Source organism: Paramormyrops kingsleyae, chromosome 4 (genome assembly GCF_048594095.1).
Source record: "Paramormyrops kingsleyae isolate MSU_618 chromosome 4, PKINGS_0.4, whole genome shotgun sequence".
NCBI classification, from domain to species: Eukaryota; Metazoa; Chordata; class Actinopteri; order Osteoglossiformes; family Mormyridae; genus Paramormyrops; species Paramormyrops kingsleyae.
The window spans coordinates 47,336,197-47,362,684 of NC_132800.1; the positions used below are offsets into that span (position 1 = coordinate 47,336,197).

General features: G+C 38.8%; 2 protein-coding genes across 8 annotated transcripts; one reads left to right on the forward strand and one right to left on the reverse strand.

Annotated features, from left to right (window-relative positions):
* Nucleotides 1-1,384: 1,384 nt before the first annotated feature.
* On the reverse strand, nt 1,385-17,887 carry LOC140588891 (junctional adhesion molecule-like). 3 transcript variants are annotated; one of them, XM_072711511.1, is made up of 7 exons: nt 17,514-17,887; nt 17,355-17,393; nt 14,503-14,573; nt 10,861-10,934; nt 10,552-10,590; nt 10,156-10,197; nt 1,385-1,980 (listed from the first exon to the last, which is right to left on the reverse strand). In XM_072711511.1, exons 1-7 carry the CDS (start codon nt 17,519-17,521, stop codon nt 1,951-1,953), a joined length of 303 nt encoding a protein of 100 aa, XP_072567612.1. In that variant the 5' UTR covers nt 17,522-17,887; the 3' UTR covers nt 1,385-1,950. The 3 variants fall into 3 exon arrangements, with proteins under 3 accessions (XP_072567612.1, XP_072567610.1, XP_072567611.1); XM_072711509.1 differs by having other exon boundaries at nt 10,861-11,148; XM_072711510.1 differs by lacking the exon at nt 1,385-1,980 and adding an exon at nt 9,410-9,590 and having other exon boundaries at nt 10,861-11,148.
* Nucleotides 17,663-25,385, forward strand: LOC140588890 (uncharacterized). Of its 5 annotated transcripts, none has more exons than XM_072711506.1 (8): nt 17,747-18,855; nt 19,523-19,987; nt 21,584-21,786; nt 21,898-21,994; nt 22,913-23,465; nt 23,682-23,841; nt 24,029-24,152; nt 25,238-25,385. In XM_072711506.1, exons 3-8 carry the CDS (start codon nt 21,588-21,590, stop codon nt 25,266-25,268), a joined length of 1,164 nt encoding a protein of 387 aa, XP_072567607.1. In that variant the 5' UTR covers nt 17,747-18,855; nt 19,523-19,987; nt 21,584-21,587; the 3' UTR covers nt 25,269-25,385. The 5 variants fall into 5 exon arrangements, with proteins under 5 accessions (XP_072567609.1, XP_072567607.1, XP_072567605.1 ...); XM_072711507.1 differs by lacking the exon at nt 19,523-19,987 and having other exon boundaries at nt 17,793-17,879; nt 18,802-18,855; XM_072711504.1 differs by having other exon boundaries at nt 19,523-21,786.
* The last annotated feature ends 1,103 nt before the right edge of the window (nt 25,386-26,488 follow it).

Sequence of the window (26,488 nt, forward strand, 5' to 3'; positions counted from 1 at the left end):
TCAATAAAAATTAGCTAAGGTTTGGATCGAAGGTGGAATATCATGTTTGGTATCGATGTCATCCTAAATTATGTCCGAATATGAATCCGGCCCCTCGGATCCAGGTACCAATTCTCATTGGGTATGAGTCGGACCCTGGGTCATGAATATTCATGGAGCCCATGGGGCATAAAAGCCTCACACCCAGAGGAGAAAAGAAAAGAAGAAGAAAACGCGAAGCCTCCAATCCAAGACTGCGGGAGAAACTACGCGTGGAGAAGATAAATCTACCATCGAAACTACGAAGCCTCTTCGCCGCGAGTTTCAACAAAAGACAAAGCTGATCCCCGCTGCAATCACGTAAACTCACCGTCAACTCTCTCATAGGCAACTGGTACCGGCTGATCTACACTGAAATCTGGGTTGCCTGTTTAGATCCTAGGCTTGCCATTGCAGAACAGTATTTAATCAAAGCTGATCACTGTTTCCTACTGTAAATCCATTTTCCGTAATTTCGTTATTGTGTTTGTATGTATTATGTTATGTGTAATGTTTGTCCTGTTTTAGTGTAGCATTAGAATAAACACATGCTGTTCACATTTTAAATCTCCCTCTCTGTGCTTACAATAAGTCACTTTATTGGTCTGAATCCCGTTACTGAGCTTTCAAGTCCCACTCGCGTTCTCAAGTATCGCGAGACTCTCTCTTTGGCCAAGAGCTGAGTCGCTAGGTTACAGAGAGAAGCTGACCTGGTGGACGGGCAGCTATCTTAGACTGAGTAGTGATACCAACAAATGAATTCTATTCACATTCTGGACTTAAATCATCCAGCTCTTTACCAAGTGGGACTAATATAAAGACTGTGATATCGGAACAACAACTCAAACCTAATATTCCATATTTAATTGTGTATGAATTAATCATTAATTAATTCATAATCAATTCCCCTGAACATTGGTGGAAAACCACCCCCATTTGAGCTGTTAAATTCCTATACCTCTTTATAGGGCTAGATGTAGATTAACATCATACCCAGGACGAAGCAACTGCAGGTTAAGGGCCTTGATCAAGGACCCACAGATGTGCTGAGGCTGGGTTTGAACCGGCGACCTTCTCAGCCCTAGCCTCAGAGCCACCACTCCACCCATGAGTGCTAAGGACACATGAAAATCTTACACACAGAGCGGAGGGGGATTCAAACCCCACACACACGCAGTGAAGGCGGATTGAAACCCCATATACACAGAGCAGAGATGGGATTCAAACCCTACACACAGAGCAGAGGAGGGTTCATACCCCACACACACAGAGTGGAGGTGGGATTCAAACCCATGCAGTGCCTAGAAAATATTAAATCTACATTAAAAATAAACATTATATTAGTTTTAGGGCTGGAGCAATAACCAATTTATAAAAATTTGCTTGCAAAAAGCTTCCTTCTGGGCCTCAATCAGACTGCCACACTTCCGAAGGCGCTATGGTATGTGTTTACACTGCCGGTCTGTTACAATGCAGGCGTGTCTATTAGGTTAAACTGGGAGTTTTAACCAGGAGGTTTTGGGTAACGGGTTACCATAAGGGTTATGGCTTACTTACTAACTTACCTTCTTATCCGTGTGTGTTACCAATAGTCCCAGCCCAACTAAATTTATATTCATGTATTATACAGGTAATATTAGAGCCAAAGTGGGAAAGTAGACTGAAGTTTAATATCACATTTCATGTATATTTATATGTGACAAGCAGCTATGAAAATTATTCAGCCTGGACTTTATCACAGAGCTGGTTCCATCTTCTCAGTAACGCTGCTGTCCCCAAAATGGCCAGAGGTAGCACTATTAATCAGGGGATGTTCAGATGGTCCCTGATCAGGTTGATTTTGATTTCTTTGCAGATTCCACAGTCATTTGAACAACCATGCAGCCCACACCACGCCCCCCACAGTCACCACAATCCCCACGATCACCGCAATCACCGCTGAGTTTCCTCCTGAAGACGCCCCTGCAGAAAGAAAAGAGATCAGTATCACTCATAAAATGTTAAATGCTAATAGCACAGGAAGGCCAGGCTGTGAGGAGTGTGTATCTGCTATGAGCTGCGGGCACTGGGGGGCGCTGCATTGCCAGCGTGACCCTCTGACAGCTTCACCCCCTGCTGTTGTGAGGAGCTGCTCACTCTACACAGCCCTGCACTGGGGCAGAGGCATGTTTATCACACAGGGTGTAAACTCACCTGGAGGGTTTTTAACAGAGTCTTGTCTGTCTTTGATTTCTGTGGCCTGTACTACGAAGCGGGGTTACTGGCTTATCGGGGTAACTTTGCGAGTAACTTGATGACGTGTGGTGTAACTTCGCGATTAACCCGTACTACGAAAGGTGGGTAGGTTTTAGTCGAGACATGTTGCTATGGCAATTTACCCTAAGTCTCAAAACTGCTCCGAGCAGTTTTTGTTCTTGTTTAAGTCGAGGTTTCTGCGTAAGCCAGCCCTATATGAGCACCGCCCCTCCCACTACAATTTCTCCGAAAACAATGCCGGCGTACCTGGATGATCCGTACCACATTGGCGCGCGAATCGTGAGGGGCTCTCTCTGTTAATATGTATGAAATGGAGCAATGGCATATAATATGCATTAAATGTATTCATTAATAACTGTTACAGAGAAAGTTATTCTGAAAACCCAAGGGGTGTGCATTATTCCCTGTTGTCCACTGATCAAAGCACACTTCACTAGATGTGCCTGTCTTGTCTAGTTTTAAAGTTATTAACCCATTCATGTATTGTCGACTGCACAGTATACGGATACAAAAATTAATTAAAATTTGCATGTACAGCAATCTGGGAAACAAAGGGGTGTGCAACAGTCGCCATGAGCCCAAAATACTAAACCACTATATATCATTACAGCTGAAAGGACCTTTCAGGAGGGATTTGGCACAAATCACAAAATGTTTTGAAGCAGAAAAATAATCGGTGTGCGTCGATGTCTGTGTACTGGACATCACAATTCTGTCATTAAAAACGGCCACCTTACTTAATTCCGTAACGATATTAAAGCCAGAAAATTGAATATCGAATATGAGGCTAACTTAACCGCGGTGACAGGTTCCAAGTCGTTTTCTCAAATCTTTCATAATGAGTAGAAATATAAATATATAGCCCTACGACTTGACATGATGTTTCTATATTTCATCTTGACTTGCTGCGACGAACGCTTTCCACTACTATTGCATTTGAAATCGGATCAGTTATTGTTAACATTAGGTTTCATTATGAGTAACATTACAGTAATGGAACTTCAGGGAGCATTATATTACTTAGCAGCATATAATAGGTGACTTCTGAATTTTGTCGCATCTGTTAGCCTCTGTATTTATTAACAGTATTTCAATTCTTTTCAGAAAACACTACATTGTCTAATACTCGGTCGTGGGATATTTTAGACCACGTTTTATGACCGTGAAAATGTACGTATGCATTTTCTTCGTCGTCAATACAGTACGTTGCCAACAAGCCTGCCTGCTTTTGTTACCTGCAGTGGTATTGGACTTTCTTTAAAGGGTTGATTTAAACTCCTCATAACGCTGCATAATTAGCATGCAGTCTTCCTCCGTGAAACATATGGAGATCGCGCTATGAGTCAAACGGTGCCTTGCGTTGCCGAACGTGCTCCATATATGTGAACGCGCACAAACTCCAATGCAGTTAACACCGATTTAACAAATCAACTTCTTAACTGGCGTCGTAGTACTGATTAGCCCCGATGGAGTCAACATGATTTTGTTAACCTCGCGTTCGCAAATTACCTCGGGGTTAAGTCTGATTTGGTTAAACCCCCTTCGTAGTACAGGCCACTGATCCTGGTAAAAACAAACAAATCAGTTGATTTTATAGAAACAATTAGGTTTGTCTAAAGAGCAAAGTCCAAAACAAAAATATGCAGTGTTAAGAAGGCTAACTTTAATGGTATGACACTGAAATTGGAAACTGTAAACTTGATAGAGTTAAATATCAAAACTGTTGAAGAGACATGGGAATTTTTAAAAGCATTTTTTATTATCATTGCAAGCACAAGGGAAAACTTCATACCTGTTTCTAGCAAAACTAAATCTAGGAAACTGCAACCAAGATGTTTGACTACTGAAATTATGAATAAGGTCAGGAAGAAAAGGGCTCTCTACCACAAATGGAAAATAACTAATAATGTCAGAATACCTAGGTCTACAGGTTGAGTTAAAAAATAACATAAGACTAGCCAAGGAGCATGTCAAAAGGAAGATTGCATTGGAGGCAAAGGATGACATTAAAAGTTTCTTCCAATATTTTAACTGCAAAAGAGCTGAAGTCACTAATCTGCAGGATAGCAAGGGTCTAATTAAGTATACCTATTTAATTTTCAATTATGAGTTTAATGATTGTTTTTCACGGGTATTAACTTGCGGTTAGCCCACTTGGGCTAATGATGAGCCCTTGATGGGCTCCATATACACTGAAAAAAAGAACATGTGGGATTTACTTAAATCAATAGTGTACAGTGGTTGAACACAGATGTTCTGCTTTGACAGCAACTTGAACAATTGAGTTAAAGTATTAATCTTTATTAACTCTAATAGTGTTTAATTTACACCATGGGGTAAGTCAATGAGTCTCCACCTCCAAACATCTGCCTCATTTCAATATGCACACAAGTCATGAGGATCAGAAGAGCCATCCCAGATTTACCCACCATCATGAGAAAGACTCTGACCAAAAGGACCTTACAGCTTTTTCTTGTTTTATTTTGAAGCTTTGCTGGTTCAGTTCTGACTGTTCTTAGAGATTAGAAAGCTGTGCTTCTGGTGATTCCCTCCCCCCCCCCAATGTCAGGTTTTATAGCATGTTGACGTCAAGTTAGAGGAAAAACTCTAAAAAACATACAAGGCACGTCTCCTGAGTGGTATATAGTTTAAATGGTTAGGGGTGTATGTAATTGCTGGTCCTGCCCTTGGATGATTAACATATGCGGAAAGTTGTCAGGACTGTTGTGATACCCTTTTCTGTGCAGTTCCTGGAACCGCCTACTCCCCTGTAGACTAATGGTGCTGGGTGTATATTTGCATAGCATGATACAGTACTGTCTTTGACTTAACCGAGTTTTTTTTTTTTTAATCTACCACGATTGTGATGAATAGAGCAAAAGAACAAAAACCACAGAAATGGCTTGTGTGTACTAAATAGTGACCTAAACAACTAGTAATGTGGTAAAGACTAATATCAGTGCCATACCATCCTCAATCGTGGTGGGTTTCTAAAAATTGTTTAATGAAAATCTGAATATTAAATGAGCAAAGTGATTTGATTTGTTCTTCTATCCCAAGTTGTGGTCTAAAAGCAATAAGGCCACCACACATTATATATGCTTTAGCAGAATTACACTCCTTCAACCATTAAGATAGCTCTCACCTTTTCTCAGCCATTTTGTACCACAGGCGGTTCACAAGAAAGCTGGTTCTTTCTTACCCAAACTGAAGACACCTTATTGACGTTTGAATAAATACATTTATAACAACAGCTTTTCAATATCCTCCAACTTACATGAGCACAGCTCTATGGATATAAAAATCTGAACGGGGGGAAACTTTCATAAAAAGAGAAAAAGCTACAGTATGTTGCCTTTCTAAGTCTTTCTCATGATGGTGGGTAAATCTGGGCTGGCTCTTCTGAGCCACATGACTTGTGTACATATTAAAATGGGGCAGATGTTTGGAGGTGGAGACTCATCGACTTACCCTATGGTGTAAATTGAACACTATTAGACTTAATAAAGATTAATACTTTAACTCAATTGTTCAAGTTGCTGCCAAAGCAAAACATCTGTGTGCAACCACTGTCCACTATTGAATTAAGTAAATCCAACATGTTCTTTTTTTCAGTGTATATGGAGCCCATCAAGGGCTCATCATTAGCCGAAGTGGGCTAACCCATGTGGGGCCACCATGAAAACTGCGGACAAAATTGACTAGGCCCCACTTGGGTTTCCCATGTCAGCCCAAGTGCATCCCATGCGGGCCACACATGGATGTGTTGGCTGGTGTTCGTTCAAAACCAAAAACTGACGTACAATGTTGCCATGAATACACAGTGACGTCGTGAAATCATATTTAAATTTAATTTAATCGATTTTTCTGTAAAGTACCATGAAGTACTCCTAAAATAGCGATTCATTTTCCACATCAGGTGGTTTAAATCGTCATAAATTTACATCGATTTTTAACCAATTCGCGATTCATCGTTACATGCCTATTATTTTGTTTATTATTAGTGAACTACTTAATTTTTTATTACAAACAACAATTTTGAGTATTGTGAAATAAAAATGTGAATGTTTGAAAAACTCAGTTGAAAGTAAAAAAAATTGGTAAATGCGTTTTTTATGTATTACTTAAAACTATTTGTTGATTAACTTTAAAATTAAAATTTGAGTTAATCAGCTTCCTCAAAAGTTTTGAGTTGACTGAACGTATTTGGGTTTACAGTGAACTCTTATTTTTAAAGGCAACCGATTTCCTCAAATTTTGAAAAAGTAAATTTAACTTACAGTATCCAGGCTTTCAGTGTATATGGGTAAGCAGGTTATTTCTGTTTAATGTGTATAATTACTTAAAATCTGATCATTTTGAATTTGTCAGTTTTTCAATTGTGTGTTTAATAGAAAATTCACACAATACAGATAAACCGGTTACATATACTATATAAGGACAAGTATTCAGGTTACCACTGAAGCTTTGAAGAAAATAAAATATTTTACTTTTTAAAAACAGGCTGCTGTATAATTAGGCTGTTGACTCATCGCGGTGTTAACGGTATAGTGCAAATCAAGGTGGATAATCACACCGGTAATGACTATGACACCGGTATACCGCCCACCCCTACTCTACGCAGTGGTAGTGCACATCACAGAACACTAAATTATTTGCAGACGTACATAGTGTTTTGCTACAAAGTGGTGAACGTCCATGCAGCACCAAACGCGACCAGTTAATGTTTAATACTGTACAACAATGTATAATAAACTCTTGTCATTTTGCCTGCACTGCATGTGTATTGTGATGTCTTTACCTTCCCATGGACCCTCTTACTTCTTGCACATGGCGGTTAAATAATAATGTCCAATAATGAAGTTTTACTGTCTTTGTAAAAATATAGCGAAAAATATGTAGCCTATGTCTATATGTATGAATACGTATGTATGCATGTGTGTGTATAGTTAATGCACAGGTATAGACCTCACAAATATTAACGCCCCCGCCCCCCAATTTCTGAAATGGCATTGCTCACGTGAAAATACAGCGCCCCCTTGTAAAATAGCAGCATAAAATGAATACAAAGTGCTACATACGAAACGCATATGGATGTTAGCCGCTGAGAACCTGAATTTATTCAGCACGATCTTGAAATGCGGTATCTGGCTGGCGGGGCTAACTAAGTCTACGTACAGCTTTGTCGCGGAGTCATCAAACGCTCCACCTTCCGTTAACATGAGAAACACGAGCCTGACCACTACACGGCGATCACGTAAGAGGTATAACTCAGAAAAATAACAGTACAGACAACTTTTAAATGGCACAAACTATTGAGACCGGTTCGGAGGCAAATGGGGAGCTAACTTAACAGCGGAGTCACGTGACTATGTAAATAAGCAATATCTGCACGGAAGCAGCACAAAGGACAGTTTTAACGGCACAAACCAGCACAAACACAGCACGTACGATTGCGATCGGTTTGGTGGAAATCAAACACAAATGGGGGGCTAACTTCACGCTGGTGTCACGTGACCATGTAAACAACATTAATATCTCCGAAACTAAAGCAGCAAAAAACAAAAATTTTAAAGGCACAAACGCGGCACATACGATTGAGACCAGTTTGGTTGAAAACTGAAACATATGGGGGGCCAACTTCACGCAGGTACATTACCTCCTTTTCTATCATGTTATTGTTTAAAATTCTAATAAATAAAGTTGAAAAAGAAAGTTACACCTTGTTCGTTTTAGTTATTTATTAGAATTACAATTTAGCCCAGTATAATTAGCACACGAATATATACACCGTATCGCCTCATGTATCCAGGGCCGGGGGTTGATGCCACACATGGGACCAGCTGTACGTGGGGTGGGGGGGGGGGGGCAGCAGTGTGCCCGTACTGCCGTTTCATCTGATATTATAATCATTGTCATACAGTCACATGACCTTTCACCACATGCAGATTCATTTAATTTCCATCACTCCGTCTTGGTGCTTAATTTTTTTTGTCACCAAATGTATTATAATTTTTTTTATTATTGTAACATAAATGGACTGGCTATGTGAGTCCTCCTGAAACTTGGAAAAAAATCACAGTCCAAAAGGTGATAATTTTAGGTCATATCATCCACCCCTACTGTAGAGGACATGAGTGACATACCAACTCTTATTCCTAATCCAGTTTCGTCTTTGATCAATATATGTATAACAGGATGATGTGGTACAAAGCCTAACTAAGCTCAAAATAAATACATCGCAGGGCCCTGATGGCATTTCACCTACACTGTAAAAAAATTTTTTTCAGTTGACTAAACGTCTGTACCTATGTTAATCGAACTTGCAAAATAGTGTTGACGATTTAACAATCCAAATTTATTGAAACTTTGTACCTAAGTTAATCTAACTTGTATTACAGTGTTGCCTTAACTCTGAAGTCAAAGTTAGCTGAACCTCTGTCTATAGGTTTGTTAAACTTTTGTAATTGAGTTGACTAGCTTAACTCAAAAATGTATCGCAGCATGTTGCCTTGAATTTTTGAGTTGGCTGAACATTTTTTTTTTACAGTGTACCTTCACCTATGGTCATGAGCTGTAGGTAGTGACTGAAAGAGCGAGGTTGCAACTACAAGCAGCCGAAATGAGTTTCCTCCGCAGGGTGGCTGGGCTGTCCCTTAGAGATAGGGTGAGGAGCTCGGTCATTCGGGAGGGACTCAGAGTAGAGCCGCTGCTCCTCTGCATTGAGAGAAGTCAGATGAGGTGGCTCGGGCATCTGGTCAGCATGCATCTGGACGCCTCCCTGGTGAGGTGTTCCGGGCATGTCCCACTGGGAGGAGGCCCTGGGGAAGACCCAGGACACGCTGGAGGGACTATGTCTCTAAGCTGGCCTAGGAACGCCTTGGGATTCCCCGAGAGGAGCTGGAGGAAGTGGCCGGGGAGAGGGAAGCCTGGGTTTCCCTGCTTAGACTGCTGTCCCCGCAACCCAACCCAGAAAAGCGGTAGAAGGTGGATGGATGGATGGATGGATGGATAGATTGAAGTTTTAGTAAGTTTTTTGGAGGTCTAAACATCAATCTTTGTTTTTTGCATGCACATTCCGTGTCGAAGAATCGCAGAACACTTTAGAAAGATATGACTTTAGAGAATGATTAGAAGAAAAGTGAGGCATCCATTGCTGTAACATACAGAAGATGTTTCCAATTCTTGCGTGTTCTGCCTTTTTCCTTTGTTTTTTGCTTTTGGACAGAAATGGCACACAGGGCATCATTTACTATTTCTTCAGTAACATCAGCTAGGCTCCATATCAAATCGGGTGCAAGTTTGGTCACTTTACCCTAAAAAAGACATTGTTGCCTTAGAAAGGGTTCAACATAGGTCTACAAAAATAATTCCTGGTCTTAGAGGAATGTCTTAGGAGAGGTTAGCTGAACTGAATCCGTACAACCTCCAGCAAAAGAGACTAAGGGGGGACATGATCCAGGTATATAAAATTCTAACAGGTCAGGATGCTGTTTAACCAAATAGTAACTTCAATATTACTTCAAATTCAGGAACTTGTGGCCATAGGTGGAACTTAGCAGGAGAACATTTTAAAACTGGATTTGAGAAAGCACTTCTTTACACAGTGTGTACCTAGAGTATGGAATAGTCTCCCTGTTAGTGTAGTGCAAGTTTAAATTAGTCCTTTAAATTAAAGCCAGATGAGATTTTAACAACTATTAGTTAAGTTCTCCCCAAACAAGCTTGATGGGCCGAATGGCCTCCTCTCGTTTGTAAATTTCTTATGTTCTTATGTAAGGACTAGTATGTAAAATAAATATCTACTATTACATTAGATTAAACTAATATAGAAAACACACTGGAGCAGAAGCATGTTTATCACACAGGGTATAAACTCACCTGGAGGATCTTCTCTCTCTCTGTATAGCCTGCAAACAGGATCTGATCCGGGAGGGAAAAGAGAAACTAATCAGCAGATCCTGTGTGAATTCTGACTGTTTATTCCTGTTTGTACCAAACCCTGTCATACAGCCATGATCTCTGAACACTAGCAATGTGTTTCTATGGTGCACTGACACGTACATTAGGGAGCCTGTAAAATCCCATCATATTCATATCACTTGCTCTTAGCTGTTAGCACCAAAACGTCACATGCAAACCACACATCAGTGACACTGAGCATGTCGTCAAGGACAAAGATAAAACACAGATGGAAATCTAGGCTGGGGGGGGGGACAGAGACCAAGAGTCCAGGGGGGTAACAGCCTCATTTACAATAAATAAACCTGCACAGACCTCCAGGGGGCGTCTCTGCATCCTCTCGCTTCCCGTCTCCTGCCGACAGAGAGGGACAGAAGCAGCAGAGTCAGCGTGAGCCTGTAACTCAGAGCTGCAGCAGTGAGTGTGAGATGCAGGGTAGCAGCAGAGAGCTGGGGGCCGGGGGATAAAAGCGGCCTGCAGAGAGTCCCTACTGCCCTCAGCTTCTGGGTCACAGTTCTGTTCAAGCAGGTCGACGGGCAGACTGAGCTGTAGGAGGCTCTGCCCCACACAGACGGGTCTCGGGGGGTTTAAGGGGGAAGGGGAACCGGCAGAAGGGTCACTTACCTTTAACAATAAGGCGAATGATTTGTCTGTCTTCATGGTTGATTCGACAGATATACACCCCATCATCGTCTTTTCTGACAGGATTAATGACCAAAGAGAAGTTGTTCTGTTGGATGGATCTAAGCTGAGTTCGGTTCACATAATGACCAGTTTCACACCAGCTGCCATTTTTAAACCAGCAGGCAGGTTTGCCTCCAAACAGCCAAAGAACATCAACCTCCTTTGTGTCTGTATCTGCTGGTCCAACACAGGGAATCATGACAGTATCTCCGATATGAGCAGTAATACCTGAATAACAGACGGGACAAAGTTTTTATAAGGTTATTATATTAATAACTTTACACTCAGTTTCAGTTTCCACACTGATTGGTCAATTTACTATACATGTGACTTTGCCCTACACAGCAAATGTGCCAGTGTTAAAGGCAACACTGAATGGTGTGGTCACAAATAGACACCATGCAGTGTTAATTTAACACTGGCACATGTTTCAGTGTGCAGTGAGTGTTGTTTTTAAAGTGTTAATATTTATTAACTCTTATAGTGTTCAATTTACAACCTAGAGTGTTGTCAAAGAGTCTCCACCTCCACATATCTGCCCCATTTTAATATGCGAACAAGACATCATGAGGATCTGAAGAGCCATCCCAGATTTACCCACCATCATGAGAAAGACTCTGACCAAACAGGACCTTACAGCTTTTTCTTCTTTTGTATTAAAGTTTTGCTGACTTGGTTCTGACAAATCTTGAAGATTAGAGAGCTGGGAGCGAGTTGTTGTTGCGTCACAGGAAAAACTCTTGGAGATGTACAGAACGTGTCTCCAGATTGGTGTATGTATAGTGTGTTTGACTGCCAGTCCTGCCCTTGGATGATTAACATATGTGGAAAAGTGTCAGGACAGTTGTGATACCCTTTTCCGTGCAGCTCCTGGTACCACCCACTCCCCTGTAGACCAATGGTGCTGGATGTATTTTTGCATAGCATGATACAGTACTGTCTTTGACTTAATAGATCTTTTTTTTTAATCCACCACGATTGTGATGATTAAGGCGAGAGAACAAAAACCACCAAAATGGCTTTTCTGTTCCAGCCAAAGACCAGTTGGGGTGGTTCAGCCTCTATGGCTTAACTAGAGAAGGCATTGGCTGGGAGGAAAATGCTATTGAAAACCAATCATTTTGTTTCTTTTATAAGCTTTTTCCAGGAAGATCATTTGTATTTTTACAATTGAGATTACATCAGGGATGCACATACGTAAGAACTACACTGCCCACATCAATTAACATACAACAAGCAACTCAAAAATACAGATAATGAAATGTGTTAAAGACTAATATCAGTGCCATACCAGCCTCGATTGTGGTGGGTTTCTAAAAATTAAGCTTAATGAAAATCTTAATATTAAATGAGCAAAGTAATTTGATTTGTTCTATCGCAAGTTGTGGTCTAAAACCAATGAGGCCACCACCCATTATATCTGCTTTAGCAGAAATACACTCCTTCTGCCCTTCTAAATAATTATGTGATGCAGTCTAACAGAGTCTAACTTCACAATCTGTGTTTAGTGCCATACATTTCACGCACTTTCATACCACAGAGAATTCTAAGCACAGTTTTTTGATTATTATGAGCTGAACTGAAATAAAACTTCCATAAAAATGAGTTATCCCAAATGAGTTCAAATGAGTGCACATTAAAATAGGGCAGATATGGGCCACCCATTTTGTACTTGTGTGCCACCCATATGGGCTTGCAATTTGGGAAGAGGTGGAGACACATTGTCCTAACACTCTAGGTTGTAAAGTTCTGTTAACATAGGTACAGAGGTTTAGTCAACTTTGTTTGAGGAGTCAAATTATATTTAAATAAATCTGCCTTGTTTAGGTGACATTTTAAGAGTTAATGTTTTCATTAACTTTTTTAATTAGCAAGATTGAACTGTAATATTTCAAGTTGTCTTGTTTAGAGTACTAAAAACATATTACCATTAGAACCTACAGGCTAAAAAGGAAACATTGGATCAACTTAAAATATTACTTCATTTTTTCAAACTTTTTTCAAGTTTGGTTAATATAATTTTTTCAAGTCAGTTCAACTTAAAGTAGTCAATCTAATACATTAGATTTTTGCACTTAAAACCAATAAAACTGCTCATGCTCAACTAATGAATATAATTTGAAACAACTAAATAACCCAAAAGCCAGTTTACTGCAACAGTCCACTTTATTACAACACATTGTTGCATCCTTGCATAAATAGCTATAAACAAGATACAGTGGCCAGAAACAGTACCTTTTGTCTTTAGACCACAACTTGGATTGGAAAACCAATGAAATCATTTTGCTCATTTAATATTCAGATTTTCATAAAGCTTAATTTTTAGAAACCCACCACGATTGAGGATGGTATGGCACTGATATTAGTCCTTGCTACATTTATTAGCTATCTCCTCTGGATTTATGTATGCTAATTGGTTTAAGTAGTGTTGTTCATATATATATGCGTCCCCAAGAACTATTATGCATTGTAGCACATTCTGTCAAAGCATATCAATTATAGAGGGTCATATGGTCTGGATGCATTTCCTAGGGAGTCTTGGCTGAGAATAGAAGCAAAGCAGTTCAATTTCCATACCATTTTCTCTAAACCAGAGAAGCCACTCCATCTTAACTAGTCACAGGCAAGCAGACAAAAGCCATTTATGTGGTTTTTGTTTTCTTGCCCTATTCATCACAATCATGGTGGATTAAAAAAAATCTTACATCAAAGACAGTACTGTATCATGCTATGCAAATATACATCCAGCACCATTGGTCTAAAGTGGAGTGGGTGGTACCAGGAGCTGCACAGAAAAGAGTATCACAACTGTCCCGAAACCTTTCCACATATGTTAATCATCCAAGGGCGGGACCTGCAATTAAACATACCACTACAACATTAAAATACATATCACTCTGGAGACACACCCAGTACATTACCTAGAGTTTTTCATTTGTCATGATATCAACATGCTATAAAACCACCAGGGCCACAACTCTCTAATCTCCAAGATCAGTCAGAAGTGAACCAACAAAACTTCAATATAAAAAAAGAAAAAACTGTAAGGTCCTTTTCGGTCAGAGTCTTTCTCATGATGGTGGGTAAATCTGGGATGGCTCTTCTGATCCTCATGACTTCTTGTGCGCATATTAAAACGGGGCAGCTAAAAAACTGAAGTTGAACACATTACAGAAAATTATACATCAATCCTACTTGAAACTTGTGACACTTTTTTCAGTGGGTTCTAATGGTAATATAAGTTTTTTATTACTCTAAACAAGGGAACTTGAAATACTACAGTTGAATCTTGCTATTTAAAAAAGTTAATGAAAACATTAATTCTTAAAATGTCACCTAAACAAGGCAGGTTGACAATTAAACAATCCAAGTTTATTGAAACTTTGTACCTAAGTTAATCTAACTTGTATTACAGTGTTGCCTTAACTCTGAAGTCAAAGTTAGCTGAACCTCTGTCTATTCTGTAGGTTTGTTAATCTTTTGTAATTGAGTTGACTAGCTTAACTCAAAAATGTATCGCAGCATGTTGCCTTGAATTTTTGAGTTGGCTGAACATTTTTTTTTTACAGTGCTCTTACTCACCTGAATCTGCCCCTAAGACAGCAGGGAGACAGTGACCAAGGCAGAGAAGCAGCAGAAGCCTGAACATCATCCTGCAGTTAGAGAAGATCGAGATGAAAGAGGTCAGGATTCACACGTATGAAGGATGTTAATAAAAATACAAACTCAGCCCGGCCGTCTGCAGTCTGCATCCTCAGGGTCAGGCGCTCTAACATTTAAACAATGATAAAATAACACTGTGACCATCTGCAGTGTCAGTCATACAGGTTAAAGAAAACCCCTCCAGTTTAGTAGATTACCTCGGCTAACTAACACTGACAAATATACATTATAAGCTGATTAAGTCTTTGATCATTGGCTAGTAGAAAATCTGTTCTTAGAAGCTGATAAAACACTATCAGCTATAGATATTAAAAATAAACAGATCATGTTACATTGCTGTGTGCTGCGGTGATGATTTGCTGAGTGACAGGCCAGTAACAGAATGAAAAGCAGCACAAACACAGAATTAACAGCCAACCCAGCAAAGACACAGGCCCGGCTGGTGTGAGACCAGACCTGCAGCTGAGGCCGTAACACACTGGGTCATTTCCCCAAACCCTCAGCCTCTCTCTGGACCTTCACTGGATGTGGTACCGTATGGTTGTGGTCAAACTGGTAATTATACTACAGCATCTGCAATTATTGTATTTTAGGGGTGTAATGGTACACAAAATTCACAGTTCAGTGCAAGTTCAGTGCAATTTCAGCACAGCAGGGAAAACAAAATTTGTTTTGAGATTATTCATTATTAAAACTGCAAGCACAATTAGGAACAGTTGTAAACCAAACGTAAGGCAATGTGTCTGTCAACGCGTCTGAATAACAAAACGAGAGACACTTGTTTGCAAATGACAAAGATGTATTAGATAGATTGATCAGTCAAAAAATTTATATTATAATGAATAAAATCCTGCCTAAATCCTGTGTTCTCTTCCATTGAGTATGATAACATAGCTATAGCTGTGTGACCTGTTTCTTCTTCACTCACATTTGCTGTGTATGTATATAAATCTCCTTTATCATTAATTGTATTATAAATTAAATATTATTTTTAACCTAATTATCATAGTACAATTTTTTTATTATTATTTCTGTGTCTAACATCCTTATTATTCTAGATCAAACATTTGCAAAGAGAAAATCATTAACCAGGGTAATAATACTCGTTATGGAAATTACAGACCTTGATTGGCAACTTTTGTATATCATCATTACATTTATGAATACATTTTATTTCCCAAACTTCATTAAAAAATAAGGTTTGGAACAGAGAACTACAACTTATCTTTATTTTGGATATATGCTTTCAGCCACTTATCTTTTAAAAGGATATTGGACAGCCCAAAATCAATCAAATCAAATCCACCTTCAGCAACAAAGTGACATAGAACTTCTTTTTTCAAATAGTGATGCCTGTTCCACCAAAAACATAATTAAAATATAAATTATAAATATTCGTACAGTAACTACTGAAAAACATGACCTTTAACAAATCTCATAATAATTATATTTATTTTTAAAAAATCCATTATGGTGTTGAAATTTAGTTGTAACCTTTCTTTTTGGTCTTTGCAAATTTTAATAGCTGTACCTAAACAGTAAATGGTGTCTTTGACTAGGATACCATGTATTGAACACGTCTTGTCTCAGGCTAAGGTAAACGATTAGCATTTTTTTACATTCAGAGTAAAACCCAGTATGGGGGAGAGAATCCACAAAAACAATCAAATGCTCTCTTAACTTGTTCTTTGTCGTCTAGCAATAAGACTGTGTCCTCTGCCAGTTGACTACATTTAAGCTAATTCACCATTTTCTAGAATGCCTGTGAAAAAGCCCTGTTCAGTGCAGAGTCAGTGCTTGCATAAGAAATAATAGGAAATATGGTACAGCAGGACTCCACCCCTCTTCGCTTCGTCTCCGCCCATAAAAAGGCAGATGAGTCAATGTACCTAAATTATCATAGTATATGGTTTTGAAAGCAACGTTCCTTTTTTATTTATAAAAATATTTAGAATTGCTTTCTCTTTCCCCAAACCATTTTTTCTTGACCTAATAAATAGCCATAGCCTTGTCATCTTTTAAGTCCAGTTCCAATTGTAATTTAATTACATTAATTACATTCCATTAGTTATTTCTTTTGAAATAAATAAGCTAAAATATATTTTTCATTAACTAGTTAGATCTTTTGTTACACCAGGTATATTCCATTTTCCAGGATTCCTTTCTCTCCAAATGTCAGAACAATTTAGCCCTAAACATAAGTTACTGAGCTCTCTGTAAAGTTACTGAGCTTTATGCAAGAGTTTCTCCAGGGTCTTGGGGGAAAACAGTTATATGTAGGATCGTTAATAAAATTCCAGTCTCCTCCTATAACATCAATTTAGCATCATGAAACGTTTCTAATCACTGAAGGATAAATGTGTTGTTTTGTTAATCATTATGGCCATGGATGTTACCTAAAATAAATTTATTACCCAATATTTCAACAAGTAGAATCAGCCATCTTCCATGGTCATGGGCAGTGCATTTTAAAAATTCCCTTTAGATTCTCATTTTTACACGGCTGCCCCAGCAGACCTGGTACTGCTAAAAGGCAACCAAATATAATTTCTTCACTGACTTTTACAAAAACTCAGATCCAGTGGATGATAAAATCAGCTTTAAATTCCTTACAAAACAAACAAACATAGCTTTCCTTTTTACTTTGTCTCTAATACACATTAATAGAATATTTTAGCAACATTAACTAATATAACAAATGTATGAAATACAAGAAATAAATGATTTTCAATGATGTATGAACTGAGTATAAACCTGTACGTGAAACCCACCCTCTTTCTTTCTCTCTTGTTGTCTTCGACATCGATGAGCTTGATAAGTTGAGAAGTTAGTATGTGTTATAATAAAATTCGTGTCGAGGTTTCCTAAACTAGTACTTTATAGGTGAGAAAATCGAATCAAGTCTTCAGTCACGTGAAAACAGGATTAACCTGTACATGTATCTTGAAATCCGCTCCCTCCCCCTCTAGCACTGTGGCTCCGGTCAGTTGCAGGGTTGCCAGCTCTCACGCATCTATCGATCGTAACACAAATCATAAATCATATGGCAAATATATATTATTCCATTTTATTACACGGCTCTCTGGAATGCTTGATTCTGATTGGTCAGTTGAGACATTTGCAGGTTCGTTATTTTCAAATAATGACCGCTCCAAAATAATAACGCATAGCCGGTACTACTTGTATGTTTAAAATCCCTCCGAGCCAACAAAGATTACCGTTTGGCGCCATCTTGTGACACACTGGACAACCACAATTAACAATGGAAAATTTCGACATTAATTTTAACATATACGGTAAAAACAAAACATTTGAACAGTGGATAGATTTGGACGAATCAAATGACTCCCCAATTAAGACGAAAAAACGAAAATTGAACCATAAAGAACATACAACGACAAGACACAGAGAGCTTACTGAGACTGAACTTGACAAAATAGAGTATGACAGCTACGAAGCCAACACGTCCCAGCTAACACGCCCTTGTGGGGCCAACATGGGTTTAAAGTGGGCTGGTCGGGTTCCACGTGGGCATGGGCTCTAAGTGGGCTAGTAAACGGGCTGATACTGGGGCCCTGTTGGGCTGCCTAGGAAAGTTTATAGTGGGATGTATTTGGGAAGCCCAGCAAACCTGTACATATAGGGCACACATGGGCCCTTTGTGGGTTTATTTGGGTATACAAAGATTTTGTAATTTTGGCATAAATATATCCAAAATATTAATTTATGTTGCTTTTATTATGCATACGTTTAAAAATATGTTTTTCCATTTTCATGTTCATAGTGAGTTCTTTGGATATTAGTGGGGCCCATTTGGGTTGCCCATTTAAACATAATGAATATGTGGGCATACCAGAAAACGTTAAACGTTCTTTTCCATTTACTGTGCTATAGCTGATTCTGTTTCTTTGGGGGTATCAACATAGCGTAAGAGCAAGCAGGAAGTAATACTGACAATTATAATCTAGTTAAAGCAGTTGAAATTTGTTTTTGTTGAAAATTGTTTTTAATTCTTTTAATTAGCAGTAATCAACCGTTTAAAGGTGTTTTTGTTCAATAATATCCCGCAAAGTTCGTTCGTTTTATACATTTGTTAAGAACTGCTTGTCCCACAATCAGGATTATGGGTAGGATGGTGATGAGCTGCCGTCACCCCTCCCACTAATTGTTTTGTCGTGTATCCCATAATTCATTTTTCCGCGCAATTTTAACGTTCAGGAGAGGAGCAGCGCGAGAGTAATAATTCTAAGCGGTCCGAAGAACAAGCCTGAGGTAAGTTATGTTATTTTTTAAATGCTCGAATAGTAAACCTGACAAAAGGTGTCAATTACTAAAGTTTGGCATCATAACTTTTAAGAATTTGTCATGTCCTATGATGATATTCTTATTGTAAATTAACACGCATGCTAACATAACTAGAAACGAGTTAAACATGGCATTTTTGTTGCTGAAACGTTCGAATTTGTTAATTTGTGGCTACGAATTAAAGTACCACTTGGTATTTTAATGTACTTTAGCTATACATAGCTAAAATAATGTTGTATATATTTGAATGTGTACTCCTCTATTTACGATTATTAAATAATCGCTTGGATGTTAACCATACTGTGTTAATTTACAAATGACATTTGCCCTAGATTGATAGGTCTGTTATTTTCCCGCCTAAAGTTTGAGCTCACATATGAAAACTAGGTGGTGGTATGTGGTGGGGTTAAAATATACATTTGTGAAAATTAGTTGTCTTGTTAAGTTATGTGGAATATAATATTGCCTTCTATACTATACACAGAGACAGGGGTTTCTGTACATGTTTGCATACCTACTAGTTGGAAAATTGACATTTTTTCTATGGTTTAATTTGTTTCTGATGGAAAACTACTTATTTGAATGCAGTCATTTTAACTTGTATTTATTAAAACACATAATGTATTTTTTTCAGAGTAAAATGTATTTTGATGAAGGTTCTGTGAGGACTAAGAGAAGAAAAATTTCTTCACGAGTTAATGAGCATATTCAAGCTATTGAGGCCAGCATTTCAAACATTGAGTCTGAGTCCTCCACTGTTCCTTTTCAACATGAGGACATTTTTGACTCTGCTGTGGATTTTATGCCAGAGGAATTACTTACTGAGGAAAATGTCGAAATGCATGATTCCGTTGAGATTTGGTCTGCCATTCCAGTCACACAGTCTGACAAAGTTAGTGACAGTACAACATCAAGCCAGTGTGAAAGTGAAGATGGTGATGGAGTGCCACTAGATGATACAGAAGGCCTTGCAGAATGGGCTTTGCAGTTCAACATACCACATTCAGCACTCTCATCCTTGCTGAGACTATTAAGAGAAAAAGGCCTACATGTGCCTTTAGATCCTAGGACACTGCTTTCAACAGACAGGCACTGCCAGGTGAAACACATCGCTAGTGGGTGCTACTACCACTTTGGTGTTTTGAAAGCTATTCATACAGAACTGAATAAGGTTGGAGAGATCGAAGAAACTGATACTCTTACGCTCCGAGTGAATATAGATGGGTTGCCATTATTTAAGAGTTCAAGTGTAAATGTATGGCCCATTCTGGGGAGGATAAAAGAATTAAAACATTCAGATGTATTTGCAATTGCATTATATTCAGGCTGTAACAAACCAGCATCAGTACATGAGTATTTGCATAATTTCATTGAAGATTTTAAAATTGTCTCACAAGCTGGACTACATTTTGGTGGAAAACACTACAATGTTGTGCTGGATGCATTTATATGTGATGCACCTGCCAGAGCATTTCTTAAATGTATTAAAGGTCATACTGGCTATTATTCTTGTGAACGGTGCACACAGAAAGGTCTATATGTTAATGGGAGAATGACTTTTCCTGAAATGGCTGCAGAGCTTCGTACTGATGAAAAATTTCATCAGATGCATTACGAAAATCATCAGACTAATGTTTCACCCCTAAAAGAGCTTGAAATTGGATTGGTATCAACCTTTGTTCTTGATTACATGCACTGTGTGTGTCTTGGAGTTGTTAGAAAAATGATGCTCCTCTGGATGAAGGGTCCTTTGAAGTGCAGACTGCCATTTAGCGTTCTCTCAGCTGTATCACAACTTATGGTATCAGCCAGACAAAATATGCCCAAAAGCTTCACCAGAAAACCAAGATCACTTTTTGAAGTCAGGATGTGGAAAGCTACTGAATTCCGTCAGTTTTTGTTATATACAGGACCTGTTGTCTTAAAGGATAAGTTGCCTCATAGAATGTACAGGAACTTCATGGTTTTATCTGTTGCGATGCGGATTTTGCTCAGCCCTGAATTGTGTTTGCAGTACTGTGACTATGCAGAGGAGTTACTGAGGGTTTTTGTAGAGAATTTTGGTCTAATTTATGGACCTGAATCTGTAGTGTACAATACACACTGTCTGATACATCTAGCACAGGATGCAAGACGATTTGGGCCTCTTGACAGCATTTCATGTTTCCCTTATGAAAGCTTCTTAGGAAAGTTGAAAAAAATGGTACGCAGGCCACAGCACCCTTTGCAACAGATTGTAAAACGTGTACATGAAAAACAGGCTGTGGAAACAAGAGCAATCAAGGAATCATCTGAGCTGCATAAACAACTCCATATGTCTGGGCCAGTACCTGAGACTCTTTCTGTATGTGGACAGTACAGGCAGTATTGTGGGAAGACATTTATTTCATGCTCTGAAGGGGACAATTGTTTTATGGTAGGAGGAAGAGTTGTGCTTGTAAGAAATGTTTTGGTCTTGTCTACAGGAGATACTAAAGTCATGTGCCAGTTTTTTGAGGAAACCGGACCTCTTTTTAATTATCCTCTTGATTCAGCCTGCCTGGGGGTTAAACTTGTATCAGAGCTATCAGAACAACTGCATGTTCTCTCAGTGGAAGAACTGACAACCAAAACCATCTTGTTGCCATTCAGACCCACTGGAATCTATGTTGCCATGCCCCAGCTTCATGACTACTAACACCTGTTCCCTTTTCAGCAATATGCTTCCATATTCTGTGGTGGATTTTGTGGAGTCTGGTAGTGTAGCTATTATCCCCAGTAAATGGTTTACCGGACCAGAAGAGGATGAGTGCTACTGGCCACCAGTGCGAACTGTAAACATAGAAAAGGCCGTTAAAGAAGCAGTAAACCCTAATCCAGAATGGTCCAGATACAACATCCGTGTTCTTGGAAAAGCAGGTAAGCATGTTAGTTAAATTAGGTTTTTTGTGTTCTGTTTTGTATTTCTGTGGGTGGCTTGTAGGTCACTATGGTGTGTGACTTATGTAGATTCTTGCATTTTTCCATCAGAAAATTATGCTCTGGCCAGAAAGAAACTTCTTAAGGCTGAGATCTGCTCGGATCTACAGACAGATTCAGACTGGGCAGGAAAGAAAAGAAAAAGGAGGTATAGCACAATATTAATCATGTTGTGTTGATCAGTTATGTGAGGTTAAATTAGACTGCATAGAGGAAGACTGCTGTATTCAGGCTCACCTAGAAGACCAATCACTAGTTGTTATTGTGCTGAAATAATCAGTAAGAAAAAACCCAGCAGAGGTATAAAAACAACCACTGACCATCACTGTTTTATGAATGTAGTTTAGTTATTTTTTTTAATAATAAAATTAAAAAATAAATCCATTCACTAAATAAACTAAACCTGTATGTTTTCAAACTTTGTAATATTACTAAACTTTACACTATTTTGTAGTTTATTGCACTAATCATTTTAATCCTAGGAAACTGCACATCCCAAAACTGAAAAATGACATTTTGATGTTCTGTTTTAACATAATGGTGGCTCTCTCTCACCAGCAAACACACACATAGAGACGGACACACATTCACACAAACACAGAGACAGACACACAGTGCAAAACATTGATTTTGAAGCTTGTTAAATAAATAATGTTCCTCTGGATTTTTTTTTAATAACAGACATGCTTCTCATTTCCCTAGACTCCAACAACAGTGAGTTTATTATGAATCTGTCATCTGAGACTGACATGCATTAATGTAATAATCCTTACATACACTGGTAAAGTGGAGTAATGCATCTAATGTGAATAGTCTGAAAACTAACTAACTGTAATAACCTTGGTTACAGCAGTGTGTCTGGCTCTAGGTCACACCAAATGCCTTCATTATGACTTTCACATCTTAACCAGCAAATTGAGAGTTTTTAATTTACTGGTACAGTGTTGATAGTAGCAGTGTGCCCAGCTCTGCTTAAACTTTAAAGTGTAAACTGTGCTGAATGTATTTGTCCCTAGAATCTTAGTTTTGGGGCTTTCTAGCACTCATTCTTTTTTCTTTTCCTTAGACCAAGACAAATGTCCAGCTCGGAATCAGACATCGAGGGAACTACTCATGATGAAGCTGCGGAGGTTCCTGCTCCTTCTGTCCCTGCCAGTTTGCAATCATCTGGCATCGCTCAAGCTACTCCAGGTCCATCATCTGTGTGCCGTGTTCTGCAGCGATCTCAGAACACAGAACAGCTGATAACTTCACAACAAAGCAGAGCTCTGTTTTCCACAAAGACCCCTCGAAGGACAGTCCAGAGTGCCTTAGCACAGGAAGACCTGAAGAGTACACATGTCTTGTCAGACATCCGTTATGACACTCAAGAACCTCAACAGAATGAACCAGTAACCACAGTTAGAGATGCCATGTTTATTCGTGTGTTGACTGTCCTAGAAGAAGTAAAAGCTACACAGAAGGTACATGGAGCCATGATCCAGTCACTCCTCAGGCAGTCTGACAAGACTAGCACTGCCTCATGTCTACCTGAAGGAGCTGAGTTTCCTTTAGAGACACCTTCTGATGTAGAGGCAATGGAGCAAAAGTTGTTGGATCCAGACTTCAGTAAAGATGTGGTAGGTATTGCTTTTGTGGATATTGACCCTCTAAAATGGCTTGTGAAATGTTTGTGTGCTCTCTCCTGGATATAAAAGTTATTAGATCTGATATATTGTAATGTAATTGTACAGTCCTACTAATTGCAGTTTCAAGTTACCAAATGATACCAAACATGACTTGTTTGCAGTGGCAGACTATGGCAGTTTTCCATTACATTTGCTGTTTTACTTTAGGTCTCTTTCCTGGGAGATATCGGTGGGAGGTCTGTTGAAGAGGCCACTAGAAGAGTTATGTCTTTCATCTTAACCAATGACCTGGCCCTGAAATTTAACTTTGTAGGGAGACACGGGAAATTACAATTTGGGACACTCCGGCTTTTTGACGTTTTCTATGGTATGTTTATGTAAATTTTGACATTTTAAGGATAGTGATGTGTAAAATGTTCTTTCTCACTCCCTTAGAAACTTACCTTCTCACATTCAACATAAGTGTGTGTGTTATTTGTCTAATAATTGGAAGTCTTGTGATTGTGTACTTATTGTGTTTGTGTTCATATTCCCCCCTCCCATATCTCTGATAGGAGGTTTAAAAAGGAATGTTCCAACAAAAGACATAAGTCGAAGGGATGCAGAGAGGGTGGTGTCAAAGTGGCTTTGTGGGGCCAGAGACAGAGGAGGCAAACGTGCACTGAGAGGTTCTCAGAAGTAAGTTTATAGTAGTTCATTTTCCTTTGTGACTGTTACACTGAATCTACACTGGACATCTACATTTACATTTTACTCATTTAATTATTATTCAGGTCATTTTAGAGATCAGTTAAGTATAAAACTACAAATTATTAGTACTTATCAGTTTTTATTTATAGGAATAAATAGTGATCCACTGATGCTGCCAAAGGGTATCGGGCTGATACCAGATTCTCATACTGTTACTAGTACTTGACCAAAATTCTCTGATACAACTAATACCAAGGTGGTACTGTTGAGGCATTTATAAGATTGTTTTTTCCCCCATGGAATAGACTTATTCCATGATACGATAAAGAATGCACTGTATAATTACAGTCTAAATCAGGGGCCTCCAACTCCGGTCCTGGAGAGCTACTATCCAGTAGGTTTTCTGTCCCACTTGGCTTCTGATGAGCCACACCTGGCCCTGGTATTTACCTGAGAACAGGTGTGGCTCATCAGAGGCCAGGTAGGATGGAAAACCTACTGGACGGTAGCTCTCCAGGACTGGAGCTGGAGACCTCTGGTCTAAATGTTAAGCGCCTGTTTTAAATTTTACTTTATTTTACAAAGTTTTGTCTCAAAAAAACTGGTATCTGTGCATCACTAAATATATGTCAGTGATATTGTAATTTATAAAAGTACTCTGTTGCTATCTTTTGGGGGGAAAAAATGTAGTATAGCATACCATAGTCGATACAGCACAATAATACTTGTTGGATGGGTTCATAGATATTCTGGAGATCTGTCAATTAATGTTTGAGCTGTTAATTTAATTGATGATTCTTTACTACTCAACTTAATTGATATAATCCTGTCTTACTGTAATGCTAGAGCAGACATTTTAAATGAAATTCTCACATGGTTCGGGCTGCATAGCATAATAAAACAGAAACTGATGACACTTGGTGATAATTTGGTTGTGCTTGTATACTCACAAATGGAATTAAGAAAAGTATGAAAGCTTTTTTGTCAAACACAAAAGCTAGATTTATTAGTTTTTGTTTTGCATAAATGACTATAATATGAATTTTAATGCATTTTGTTTTTCTCCTCTGTAGGCATGATGCTGCAGCCGGGCCTCAGCCATAGTTTCAACTTTTCACTTATTGCTTTTTTTTTGTTTCAAAAATGTATTTTGCATTCACAAATGACAATGTTCTGTTGAAAATTTAGTGTCAGTTAATAAACTTCATTACTTAAACTACATTCTGAATTTTTTTCATTATTAAATGTCTTGACAAAGTTGAAAATAACATTTGTGAAATCTTAATGCCATTATTTGCCTCATTTACCTGTTATTAACATAAGCCATGTACTTGCATTTTAAAATTAAATAAGAATTGTAGAAGTACTAAATGGTGTAAATTTGTGTAAAAATAGCAAATGGTGTAAATTTGTGTAAAATAGTACATGGTGTACATTTAGATTTTAGCCTAACCAAATTTATATATCGCTTTAATATTTGAAAAATAACCTTTGTGGGACCCAGGTATATAGCCCAGTTGCCCAAAAGGTTTAGCCTGTTAAAACCCCATCATTTACCCAAATGAGCATTCAGTAGTGGGGCCATACATGAGCCCAGTGAGTTTGCCTAAATGAGCCCCAAGTTTAGCCCATATTAGCCCCAGGTGGGCTGCCACAGGAGGGGCCACCATGGAACCTGAGGACAAATCTTTATGGGGCCCAGTAGGGCTGCCCAAATGGGGCCCATGATTCAGCCCATCCATAAACCCACATGGGCCCCACATGGACATGTTGGCTGGGACACAAAAAAATACAGAATGGGCAATAAAACTTCTCAAAGACTGGCTAAAAGAGAAAAAATGGAGACAGCTAGACTACGACAAGTATGAAGCAGAGGATCTTAATAAAGTATTACGATCATTTTATGCATCTGTTCAAAGTGCGAACGGTCAAACTTATTCAATAGCCAGCTATATGGCCATCAGGACTGGCATTGCCAGATATTTTAAAAAGTTTGATATCCTGAAAAGTCCAACCTTCAGCTCCAGCAATGCAGTTTTTAAATCTACAATTAAAGTCATTCGTAAAGCTGGCAAAGACATTAGTCACCATCATCCACCGATCTCACCAGCAGACATGCATCTAATACGAAACTCCGATGTGCTGTCGCCAGACACAGCAACTGGTCTAGTTCGGAAAGTGTGGTTTGATGTACAACTACATCTAGCAAGACGAGGCAGAGAAGGGAACCGAGATTTAAGAAGGGATTCTTTTACCATGAAATGTGACGACAATGGCACCGAATACATTACTCTGTCCCACAATGCAGAGACTAAAAACCACAA